General features: G+C 44.0%; 1 protein-coding gene across 1 annotated transcript in view; it reads right to left on the minus strand.

Annotated features, from left to right (window-relative positions):
- The window catches only part of LOC117045033 (disintegrin and metalloproteinase domain-containing protein 9-like), a gene marked incomplete at its 5' end in the record, with an annotated part of 40,911 nt that overhangs the window by 470 nt on the left and 27,219 nt on the right, over positions 1–13,222 (minus strand). The window contains 9 exons of the mRNA XM_033145820.1: positions 491–533; positions 684–783; positions 972–1,083; positions 2,561–2,638; positions 3,379–3,562; positions 6,999–7,104; positions 8,518–8,710; positions 10,930–11,019; positions 11,380–11,448. Coding sequence (XP_033001711.1) covers positions 491–533; positions 684–783; positions 972–1,083; positions 2,561–2,638; positions 3,379–3,562; positions 6,999–7,104; positions 8,518–8,710; positions 10,930–11,019; positions 11,380–11,448 — 975 coding nt within the window. The remainder of the gene's footprint in view (positions 1–490; positions 534–683; positions 784–971; positions 1,084–2,560; positions 2,639–3,378; positions 3,563–6,998; positions 7,105–8,517; positions 8,711–10,929; positions 11,020–11,379; positions 11,449–13,222) is intronic.

Below are 13,222 nucleotides of genomic sequence, written 5' to 3' on the forward strand. Positions count from 1 at the left end.
CTAATAACTGGCTGTTATTGAGTTAAAAATCTCTTTTAAGGATGGTGCAAGAATGTTACTAGTCCCTGCAACATTGTACAAACATCTTTTGTTGTTTGTTTCCTATTTGAAGGAGCAGTTGACTGCTGCTGAGTTCAGAGCCTTTCCTAGTTTAACTATTTTTCAATCATAAAGAAAGCATAAATCTGCAAGATAAGGTACAGGAAGCCCAGTGAAGCCACACTTTATGGTACCTGGCTCAGGACTTTTTTTTATTATTCCAAAGATTAAAGTCTGGCAAAGGTAAGTGGAACAGATATAGAATGTTTAAAAGAGAACAGATTTGACCTTAAGATCTATGTTTTGCAGGACAATGTTCTAAAGGAAATATTTGAAATTTTGGTGGATCATCGACATTCACAGACTTCCTCCTCTGTGGTCAGTAATAAGAATCTGGATTTGTAGGTCTTTTGGACTAGCACCTCCCAGAAAAGAGCTTTCGGTAACTTACTGTATCTCCTGATCCTATTCTTTTCCAGATCACTCTAGCAAACCTATTGATGAAAACCACAGAGAAGTTAGTAGCCCTTCAATATGGTTCCAGTGTTGCAGCAAAACAATGAACAGCTGTCTTTTCTTGTCTTGAGATATAACCACACAGTTATATCACAGTCAGCCTTATCCTGAAGGAAACATTTACTTACCAAGCCCCCAATTGCATTCTCTTAAGTGTGGCAACAAAACCCAGAGCAAGGAGAAGCAACCCAGCCAGGGTGCCCGTCACAGTGACAAGACTGGTAGCCACTGCAGGCAAAAATGAGAAAGAACAAAGTATTTTATATGTTCAGACCTGCAAGCAGTCACGACTTCCAGCTTTTGTAGGGCTGGGGGATCTGTAGCTGAAGCACAGGCAAGAATGTCCTTTAGTGACTGGATCTGGCAAATCCCCTTGAAAGCAAAGAGCCAAAGTACCAAACCCAATGGATACTTACTCACATTACTCGGAGGCGGCCCACTGTCAATGCTCCCACCGAACCCTCTGCCAGAGCAGAAGGGAGGGGCCCATCCATAAGAACAATGGCAGTTTCTCTTGCTGTTGCACACCTGGAAAACATAAAGGGTGTTGTTATGGACTGAGTTGAATAGGATCCAGAATGCAGCAGTCTGATTGGTCATAGAACAATAGGATTCAGAATGCAGCAGTCTGATTGGTCCTAGAACAATAGGATCCAGAATGCAGCAGTCTGATTGGTCCTAGAACAATACGATTCAGAATGCAGCAGCCTGATTGGTCCTAGAACAATACGATTCAGAATGCAGCAGTCTGATTGGTCCTAGAATAGGATCCAGAATGCAGCAGCCTGATTGGTCCTAGAACAATACGATTCATAATGCAGCAGTCTGATTGGTCCTAGAACAATAGGACCCAGAATGCAGCAGTCTGATTGGTCCACAGGAGCCACCCAATCTAGCTCCAGGTGGAAGTGAATCCACAACCTGATTGGCATACAGGAGTATCCCGGAATTAGGCAATTATGTGGGGCCCAATGTTTAAATAATGTATATAATGCAGATGTTTTGGAGGTGTCAGGCAGCAAGTGGCACATATAACGTTTCCTGCTTGGCAGGGGGTTGGACTGGATGGCCCTTGTGGTCTCTTCCAACTCTATGATTCTATGATAACCTACTTGGCCAATACTGCATTCAAACAAGAACTTCCACAAGGATGGAAAGTGCAGGTTTGCCACTGGGAAAGGCAGCAGATGTAAAACAAACAAACAAACAAACAAACAAAAAAGCCTGTTGTAAAAGGAATGTTCTTGTCAACGTGTTTTTGTTTTGCAAATCATCATCATTTTTAATTTGTATACAGGTACCGTCTTTCTATCTTACAATGCTCAAGGCGGTTTACAAGCTGAAGAAACAAAAAATGTACATCTTATAACAATTTAATACAATACAAAATGTGATAATAAAACAAAACTTTAAAATAAGCAACCTACATCAAAAAGTAACATTCAACAATCATTAGAACAGTATAAAATAACAATAATATCAACATATAAAAGTTAAACAGAAATCCACTCAACAATTGCAATAAATAATTTCTAAACTATAATCAATAAAACAACAGGAAGCCACATACAATACAAATTGAGAAGCAGAGACTAGAGGATGGAGCTAGGCAGGTGGAAGGAGGCCTTGCCCCTCACACTTCTTCCTCCAAATGCTTCATAGGAAGTTGCTACAGGCTCCCCCTTGCTGTCCTGGGTTCCAGAATGCAACAACCCCTCTACCACCAACAACTCTGCCTGCAACAGTACTGAAAACAACTCCTTTGTTACCCTCATCACAACGCAATAGGCTTTAAAATGGGCTCTAACCCATAGTCTGGTGCCTTTCCCCACCATCACTCTAGCCACCTACCTAAGCACTTCACAGCAAGGAGCCCATGTTCTGCATCACAACGCAATAGTCAAACACTGAGGTTATCTCCTCTTTCCACAGATAAATTGGGGGTTCAACATTAACCTGAGCAGGTCTCAAGGGATGGCATATTTTCTTCTTTTTTACTACTTACCCCTCTGTTGCTACATTTTGAAAAATCACAGTCATAATTCAAAACGGCCCGGTCAACACAAGATCTGTTCATGCATATCTGGAAAGGGATGTATGATATGTTAATTTTATATAGTGCACTGGCAGCCAAAAACCTTTGATTCTGACAGTTTGGAAGCCAAGACTCCTGGTAAATACTCCTAGGCCGTGCATAAGCAGACCTTCAAACGGGAGGTGTGGGTTCTCCTGCTGTGCTTCCCCTAGTATTTCCTTCAGTAATGACACAGATAAAGGCTCCAGATCCAGCATCGCCCCACAACCTTGTTTCAGGTGGCCTATCCACTTTTGTGGATTTCTTTTTTTTAAAGCTCCTTGCATGGCCAACTGCTTGAACATTTGTTCTGTGCTTTATTTTTTATTATTGCTTTTAGACCGTTCATTTTCATATTTTGATAACTGCTCTGAGAAGCAGAGAGGAAGCTGCCTGATTGACCTAAGGACCAGCCAGTCAGCAAAGTGGTCTGAAGACTAAAATGAACGGTAGCCAATCAGCGCAGAAGGACAGGTTTTCCCTGTCCTAAGTCTGGCAGAGAAGAATGTATACATGCCTAAAACGTGGGGACTTGCACTTCCATAGTGGGCTCACTGCTCAAATTGTGCATGCTGCTCTGTACACGCTCTTAACTAAGTGTTATTAAGTAGATACTGCTGCTGCCAAAGGCCAACCAAATGACTTGCCACATCAATCAATTAATAAATAAAAATTGGGAAACCATATTCGGAGAAGACTGTACTCCCTAGCAAAGCAAATTGCCAAGCAAGGGATCCAGCCAAAGTTACCTTGTCAGTTCCACAGGTTGTTCCGTCTCTCACTGCTCCAAGATCATAAACATGCTGGCCAAGATGAAGTTCAAAACCCCAGCAGATTGTACCTTCCACTGGAGTCTGAACTACACTTTGTCCTGTTAACATTTTGGGAATTTTATTAACATGAGTGCACTGGAGCCTTCCACAAAGAACATCTCTGAAAGAAAAGCGAGGAAGGAAACATGTTTGGGCAGATCCATACCAGACATTTAAAGCACAATGAATGCACATTTAAAGTATGTGACTTCCCCAAAAGAATTAGGGGAACCTTTGTTTCCGCTTCACAGAGCTACAGTTCCCAGGACCCTTAATGAAAGTTTGCAGAATTCTTTGGGGGAAGTCATGTGTTTTAAATGTGCATTGTGTTGTTCCGGCGGCTGACGCCATTATGGGTGGTCGTGGGATGCTTCGGCTGCGAAGCACCCAGTTCATTCCGGGGGTTAGGAGCCCTGCAGCCGCATAGCGGGGCTCCGGTTGGGGTGCGGGAAGAGCGTCCCGCACCCTGGGCTCCCCGGCTGTGCCCGTTGTGGCTCCGAACCCTTCCCCCGCACCCCCTGTAAAGGGGGAGTGGGGGTGAAGGGACGACGGAGCCGGGCTATAGGGGACATGCCCCAACCGGGATGGAAATGCGGCGGCAAAGCCTGTGATGAGCGTCTAAGTTCTACCTGTCATTAAGGAGCTGATAAGAACCCAGAGGCTGTGAGTAATTGATTGTTTTCCTGGAACGCTCTGGGGGAAAGAAGAAAGGCAGCCCGCCTCCCTCCCTTCGGCTGGTGAAAGAAATTAACTCTTTAAGTGACTGCTGCCACAACAATCAATAGAAAGTATTTGGAATTTGAAAACTGAGTCTGTTGAGATCTCCCTTCGGGGGTTAATTGGGGAAAAAATATCTCCGCTTGAAGTTTTGGTCTTTATACTCCGGCTTCGGAGAAATGGCGGCGACTTGGTTTGTCATGGGAAAAATTTGAAACAAAGGAAGGAAGAGACAGGAACTGAAATCTGACACTCACCCTCTCTCTTAAAATGCTGGACTTCGCGCTCACACTGGCATCGAACTCAGATTTAAAGGATGAGGAAAAGCTCACTGTCTTGCAGATGGAATTGCTTAATCGGAAACTACAAGTCTTGAGTGGAATTATTCATAAAAAAGATCTACTTTCCACAGAGGAGGCTTTTCAAAAGTTCTACACAATGGAATCATGCCTTGGCAAAGAGCTGGGAGGGGCGTTTGAAAGATGGTCTGAGATGGCTGGGCAAATCCGGGAAAAGCAACCGGAAATGGGAAAACTTACAATATCCAGACTCCGAGGTGGCAGCTCGGGGGCAAGGGACATGGAATTAGAATTTTTACAAGAAGAAGAAGCAAAAGAAACGGAGGAGCCCAGAATGCAGATGAGAAACGCCCTGAGGCTCGATGCGGGGTTTGCTGTGGATGCTGCCTGGATCTGTGGACACTTGGAGGAAGACAATGGGAGATTTGGCGCTGGAGAAAGACAGAAAAAGACAATGGATAGAGGGGGAGTGGGTTGAAGTATTAAATGTATAATCTAAATGGTCTGCCATGGTATCCGAAGTCGGAGTGTGAAGTCTGTTAATGATATGTTTATTTTAAATAAGTAAGGAGATATTGAATTTTAAGTTAAAAGCAGCATGATAAAGGACAGAAGAAATAAGTTTAGCTATAAGAATATTTGGTTATGATTTAAGGTATAATGCAAAGATTGAGATAAGTATGTTTTCTTTTTTTAAGTAAAGTTAAATTTTTTACAGAGAAAAGTTGTTAAGGAAATAGTATATTGAATTAAAACCGAAGGTGAAAAGGCGGGGGAAGTCAAACGTCAAGATTCAGAACTAGATTTTTTTTTTTTTGTAAGGTTATAAATAAGAAGAAGAATCCTGACTTTATGTGTATTTGTATTTGTTTTTGTATTTGTAGGTGTGGGGTTGGGTTTGTGTTATATTATGAAAATGCTAATAAATTCTGTTTAAAAAAAATTAAAAAAAATAAATGTGCATTGTGTTGGAGCAGAATAAAAAAATAAAGGTAGAAAGGAAGAATTCCTGGATGCTAAGATTCAAGTTGGAGGTAAATACTTTTGGTGAGAGAACCCCAGCAGAGATTCAAAATCAGAAAATATGCAGCAAAGTATAGTGTGGAAATATAGGCTGTTAGACCAGGGGTCAGCAACCTAAGGCCCATGGGCCAGAAGCGGCTCACGGAGTTCATTTGACCAGCCTGTGAGCCTACCCCAAACGGAGGTGCCCGCTCACGCACTGCGCTAAACCAGTGCGGCGCGGGGACTCGCTTTGGTGGCACGTGCAGATGCCGGAAATCACAGGCGCACACACAATCCAGCCCACGGAGGGATCTCTGCAGGACCAATCCGGCCCAGGCAAGATAAACCTTGCCTACCCCTGTGTAGACCTTTAAAAAATGCCCTTCCGAGTCCATCCCGAAGTTTCCCACTCCCCCTAGCATAGAAAAAGACCACACATTTGGCAAGTTAAAAATGATTTACTTACAAACTGTTCCAAGGTCAGGTTCATGTGCTTTTCCATGGAGAAGTCAGAAAAGTTGCACAGGCAGTAAAACGTGGCTTAGTTACTTGGTGAATGTTCCTAAATTATTGGTATGGAAACTCTAAAGTGACTTGTAAGAGTCATGAGTTCTGACTCCCTCTCACACTGAGCTTCTCAGGTAGATTGGCAGAAAACAATATGTCTGATTACCTAGTTCCTGCCAAGGTAAGCTAAGCCTGGCAGGACAGTTTACTCTATGGTCTTAACCCCTTCATGCATTAATTCAACATAAGCATGTTGGTGATGTGAGGCTTGTTATCCCACACACTGGATGTGTTTTAAAAGCATATCTCCTCCATTCTCAGTGTCAGCTGCTCTGGCCACCCAAGAATCCAGATGAGGTAGTTTACAATAAGGAGGAGATAACAGCTCACTGAAGAGGCAAAAGGCTGTGAGGGAAAATACACACACTTAAGGGCTCATCCACACTCAACTTTTCTCCACATTTCAAGGCACAGGCCTGGGCTTTCCAGGTCTGTGTCCAAGCACTTTTTTGACCCAGCGTTCTCCCTGTGAAAACCCACTCTTTACCACTGAATTGATGGAAACAGTAATCCGTGGAAAACTCAAATTGCTGTCTGTTCCAATTCAGCATTAAAGAGCGGGTTTTCTTGGGGAAATTGGCAGGACCAAAAAAGTGGCAGGAAAGCGCAGGAGAAAGGGTAAGCATGGATGAGCCCAAAAATAACAGGAGAGGGGCATACCAAAGGGACCATTTTCATAATTCCACTGCTTTCAGAAACCTGGCAGTAGGGTTGCAAGAGGGTTACAGCCGCTGTGCTGTAACATTCCCTCTCCACACAGGTGCATGTGGCACCTTCATTATACAGTTTTTGCCATACACTGATGATGAGCATCTTCACCATGGCCTTTGACACTTGGGAGATACACACACACACACATTTGGGCCCATCCTATTGTGACTGCAATTCGTCTTGAACGATTTTTAATGTTATGGGAAATGGAATGAATAATCTAAGAAAATAAGATACCTGCCCACAGGTATAACCTACTCTTCATAACATTTCCTGTATTTTAGTCCATCCTTGCCACAGTTGCCAGCCTGGTCGCCTCGCATATTCACTTTCTTGAAACAACTCAGTGGGGCCTGTTTTGCACCTGCAGAGAGGGAAAGAGGAAGCAGTGAAAAAAATGAGGACTGGCAAGAACTAAATTAAGGCATATAAAAGAGGCTACCTAAGTGTTTAATGTTAAGATCTTGCCACAAATGTTATTTGGAGCAGAAGTGTGTGTGTTTAACAGTTTTGAGGCTCCAGAATCTGTCCAAACAAAATTTCTGAGAACTGTTCTCAGCCTTCCAAAATGTGTGCCTGTCAGGGAACTGTCCCCGGCACAGCGCAAGGTGGTGGAAGGGCTCTAGGGATGCTACAGAGAGCCCCAGCCCCACCTGACCAGCAGCACCTCCTCTGGCAGCAGCGGAAGCAGCGAGGCTTCCAGTGGGGAGGGGCATGGGACTCAGGGGATGGAGGGTCGAGGCTCTGAGGATGATGGAAAGACCCAGCACCCCCCTAGCCCAAGGGGCGAGGGAGGAGGCATGCAATTTCCGTCGCCCCAAAGGCGTTGATGGGTGAAACGAAAGGATGGAAGGCGGGGTTCAATGTGCTCCCATCTGCAGTACTGAAGGATAGATATAACTGTGAATGCTTATGCCCCTGTGAAGCAGAGAAAATAGAAATTGTATGACATGATTTATTGTACTGTTCTTTCTATCAACTTTCAATGTTCATCTTAACCGTTATTTAAATGTTTCCTGCAAACCTGCACATGAGCGTGTAACAAATCATCTGGAGTTTCTGCACCAGAAATCTGTGAATTTGGCTGAGCTGGAAATTCAGTATCCATAAAGTTGGCTCACTGAATCTCCTCACCAACACTTGTTAGCAAGCTGGACTGAAAATTCTCAAGAAATGATTCTATTGTAATTTTTTGGAAAACAAAACTTTTTTGAGTTCCTTCTCAACTGTTGAAGACTTTCCATTCTTCCCTGAAGAATATTCAGCAAAACCCACACCTCCACATTTCAGCATTTGTTAATAGGGTGGGTTGTTTTTGTTTTTTTTTAAAAAAAGATAACTGTGGATTCAGTTTCAGTGTTATTTAATACTATTTTAATATTGTTGAAGGAATCAATGGGCTTGGCCCCCCGCTCCTTCAAATCAACCTGTTAGACCACCACTTCTTTCAGCCACCAATATTAACCAACAACAAAGTTGCATTAATCATTAAGTGGCCTGCAATTTCTCAATGGAGGCTTTTAAAAGTATGTTTCTGTTCCACCCACCACCAAATGGTTAGAGAATTTCAACTCTCTCCTCATTATACCAACAAATAGCATGGATAAATTTGGGACAACCCTAGAGTCTGATATCCACTAAGGGAAGGCTAAAGAGAAAAACCACTCAGCACACACAACGTAGCAGAAGATTCCCGAAGCCCTCTTCCCACATGGCACTCATGTTAAGGAATAAAGCAGATTTTCCCTTTTCTTCCCAAAGCGAAGGTTAATCTTGCCTTGGCCAAAAAGAGATGTGCAGTGTTTGTGGAGGTCAATGCAATTCCCCATAAAACAGCTGTTACTGTTGCTACAAGGCATTCCATCTTGTTTATGGACGTCTGGCGGGCAAACAGGAGAGCTCCCATTGCAGTACTCCGGAAGGTCACACTCGGAAACAGCTCCTCTGCACACTGTTCCCTCTTCTAACAACTGTTGGAAACAACAATTGAAGCTTCTCATTCTGACTCTTCAACAGAGGCATGTCATGTTTCCCCCACAGAAACTGAAATTACTTGTGGAGCTAAATTACACAAATTAAAGTCCCAATGTTGGTTGGATTGACAATGGCAAAGCAACTCAGGCAGGGGTGGGGGAATAAAATTCTTTCTTTATCTGCCATTTCTCTGGTATAACACTGGCTTCCCCAAGCAGCTCCCCAAATGAGGTTTAAAACTCATGCATGTCCTTGGAAGTGCATTGAAAATATATGCGCCTGCAGTGTGCATGGGTGGACAACTTACAGAGGAATTTAAAGTACAGGAAATTGCAGGTGGGGAAAATGTCAAGTGCTTCCTTCCGTCATAAATGTCATTTTCTATCTGCCTTGGTGAGTCTGAGCGCAAAGCACCATGTAAGTGAACCCCCAGGTCTCATTTTTAGTGCTTTTCTTGAGCTCAGTGAAGCTCCTGAAATGCCTCAAATAGGCAAAACTGGACTCCCAAGATTTCCTCTTTCACCATAGAATAAAAACATACTCCCATGTCCCCTGGTGCTGAAGCACAGGGTTCTTAGAATTATAGAATCGTAGAATCCTAGAGTTGGAAGAGACCCCAAGGGCCATCCAGTCCAACCCCCTGCCAAGCAGGAAACACCATCAAAGCATTCCTGACAGATGGCTGTCAAGCCTCCGCTTCAAGACCTCCAAAGAAGGAGACTCCACCACACTCCTTGGCAGCAAATTCCACTGTCCCACAGCTCTTACTGTCAGGAAGTTCTTCCTAATGTTTAGGTGGAATCTTCTTTCTTGTAGTTTGAATCCATTGCCCCGTGTCCGCTTCTCTGGAGCAGCAGAAAACAACCTTTCTCCCTCTTCTATAATAATGTCAATAATGTACAGCTTCTGGTGGTTTGGCTGCTGTTGCAAGCCCATTCTGCAATCTGCTGGAAGCCCAAGTATCAAGGGGAATTATGCTGTGTGCAAAATTCTGTGGGAACCCCAGCCAAAGACCATCTTATTAAATCAGACAAAGCTGAAGTGAATTCTTGCTTTAGCTATAAATTGCTCTTGGAGCTCATGGGGCACAGTGGATAGGGACGTGAGAATTCAAGGCCTAACAGCCATTCATTCACTAGGTGGCCTGGGGCAATTCACCATTGCTTTCTACTCTCCAGGATCATTGTGTGGGCAAATAAGATGACAGCTAGGAAGTACTCTATGTATTCAAAGTACAGTACAGGCTAAATGTGGGGGGGGGGCAGGCGTTTAGGAGTTTTCTAAAATGACTGAATTTTTTCCTTGAAAGGGATAAAATTTCAGACAAATGGAGGCAATGACAGGGGAGCAGAGTCCTCTCATAAATTCTGTGGGACAGGGGACCAATTGAGGAAAGGCAAAATTCTCCATCCTGGTATGGGGCTCCTCACAGTGGCCACAGGTGAGAGCCACCATTTTCTTTCCCCCTCCTCTAATTCCTGAGAATGACACTAGGAGAAGCTGCTGCTAGACTGCTCGCTCGCTCACGAGTAGCCTAACCAGTCATCAGCCAGGATGGCTGGATGTTGACTATAAGCATAGCTGTCAACTTTCCCCTTTTCTTGCGAGGAATCCTATTCGGAAGAAGGGAATTTCCCTTAAAAAAAGGAAAAAGTTGACAGCTATGGCTATGGGTGTCGGTGAAAAGAGGCTGCAAGACTCTAGGCTCCTGATGATTGATGGCTATATGATTCAGAAAGAGTAAGGGAAAAGAAAGACCTAAGAAGGTAAAGGCCGGCTCTTGAGGGGGGATATAGTAACTGGTGGTAAGTGGCAGGCTGCTTCATCTATCCTCTCCCCTCCTCTCAAGCAGGGCTTTTCTGGTCTGAGGGGAGTATGGAGCATGGAGTTGCAGCCAGCTCTTGAATAGGAACTGGGATACAGCACAAGATGTTGGCATAGCATTCCTCTGACAAGGCTTTGGGGATAAAAGAAAAAAGGCCACACCCAGTACTGGCTGGGGATGGGAATGGGTGGGCATAAATGCCTTCATCCCAAAGCCATAAGAACAATGCTATATGATGATGTAGCATTGCTCTGACAGGGGTAAACATATATATAGTGCTCCACTTTGGGCAGAAATATGCGTTGGGCTGGCCCAGGGGTGGGTGCGGGAGGGGAGTTCAGGGCATCCCTAGTTATTGCATTTATTTGAAATCTGCTGTTTTTATACTACCTTACATCTCTCACAGCAAAGACCATAAAGACATTCGATGCCTGGTGATAATTTACAGTCCTTTTGGCAACAGCCATTCCTTTGGCATTCCTGCAAAAGAAGGAATTATCTCTCAATACTGTACTTTAAATGCAGTCTTTTAGACTATCTATGACATTGGGTGTATTCATTTATGACATTTGCCAAGCTGCCTTGACCACCAGATGTCCTCCACCCTCAGTCTAAACTTAAACTGCAGATTTCTTTTGTGGCAAGGGCTTGTCTTTTTTATTTTATTTTTGCTTATATGAGGTCAAGAAACTGGGGGGTTGTGGACAAAAGCAATTTTATCTGACTTCCTAGCAGGCGTACCATATTTTAATGAAGAGATTGTAAAATGTTTAGTCACCATTGCACTTGTAAGGAAAAGGAAAATCTTGGCATTATAACATTATTTAATCCACAACTTACACTGGGCCCTTGGAATTCTGGAAAGCTGCTATCCGTTAATGAATTGATGATCCCTGATTCACCCTCTTCCTATAAAAAATGAAAGAGTTGTGGTATGGCTCATAGTATCTACTTTCAAATATCAGAGCAACACATATTGGTTCCCGAATGCTTCATGGTATAGAAACAAGACACCACAGATACCTTTCTTGATCTAAACATGGAATGAAGGAGTAAAGGTAAAGGTAAAGGGATCCCTGACCGCTAGGTCCAGTCGCGGACGACTCTGGGGTTGCAGTGCTCATCTCGCTCTATAGGCCGAGGGGGCCGGCATTTGTCCGCAGACAGCTTCCGGGTCATGTGGCCAGCATGACTAAGCCGCTTCTGGCGAACCAGAGCAGCGCACAGAAACGCCGTTTACCTTCCCGCCGGAGCGGTACCTATTTATCTACTTGCACTTGGACGTGCTTTCGAACTGCTAGGTGGGCAGGAGCTGGGACCGAGTAACGGGAGCTCACCCCGTCGAGGGGATTTGAACTGCCGACCTTCTGATCGGCATGCCCTAGGCTCTGTGGTTTAACCCACAGCGCCACCCGCGTCCCTGAATGAAGGAGTAGGCAGTGCAATTAACCAACTTTAGAAAGGTCACAAAACCAGGAAGGATTACAGATATTTAAAAGGATCAGCCATAAACTAGAGGGCTGACATATCACAAGTGACACTACAAAATTCAAGAAAGGCTATACTGAAGAATCTATAAGAGCTAAGAGATGAAGTGGAAGAAATAGTGGGGAGAGCAGTATGTGACTAAGTGGGTCAGAGGTGCAATAAATGTATCGTTGAGTTTACACTTCTTTTATTTATTGAATTTGTATACCACCCTTCATCCATAGATCTCAGGGCAGTTCACAACATAAAAATACAATAAAAACAACACAAAATATGTATATAATATAAAAGCAAAAATTAAACACACACACACTAACCAATACCCCCCTTTCCACCCCTTCCCACAAACACATTTAAAAGGGGTATAAGATGTTGATCAGCCAAAGGCCTGGTTAAAGAGGAACATTTTTGCGTGGTGCCTAAAGATGTATAATGAAGGCACCAGATGAACCTCCTTGGGGGGAGCATTCCCAAGTGGGGAGCCACTGCAGAAAAGGCCTGTTCTCATGTTGCTACCCTCCAGACCTCTCTCAAAGGAGGCACATGAAGAAGGGACTCAGAGGATGATCTGGGAGTTCGAGTCTGCTCACATGGGGAGAGGTAGTCCTTGAGGTTTTGCGGTATATTATATATTGTCTCCCTGCTTATTTAACTTATATGCAGAATTCATCATGCGAAAGGCTGGACTGGATGAATCCCAAGCTGGAATTGAGATTGCCGGAAGAAATATCAACAACCTCAGATATGCTGATGACACAACCTTGATGGCAGAAAGTGGGGAGGAATTCAAGAACCTCTTAATGAGGTTGAAAGATGAGAGCGCAAAATATGGTCTGAAGCTCAACATTGAGAGCCAGTTTGGTGTAGTGGTTAAGAGCAGTAGACTCGTTATCTGGGGAACCGGGTTCGCGTCTCCGCTCCTCCACATGCAGCTGCTGGGTGACCTTGGGCTAGTCACACTTCTCTGAAGTCTCTCAGCCCCACTCACCTCACAGAGTGTTTGTTGTGGGGGAGGAAGGGAAAGGAGAATGTTAGCCGCTTTGAGACTCCTTCGGGTAGTGAAAAGCGGGATATCAAATCCAAACTCTTCATCAAAAAAACTAAGATCATGGCCACTGCTCCCATCACCTCCTGGCAAATAGAAGGGGAAGAAATGGAGGCAGTGAGAGATTTTACTTTCTTGGGCTCCATGATC

Source organism: Lacerta agilis, chromosome 4, assembly GCF_009819535.1.
Source record: "Lacerta agilis isolate rLacAgi1 chromosome 4, rLacAgi1.pri, whole genome shotgun sequence".
Taxonomy (NCBI): domain Eukaryota; kingdom Metazoa; phylum Chordata; class Lepidosauria; order Squamata; family Lacertidae; genus Lacerta; species Lacerta agilis.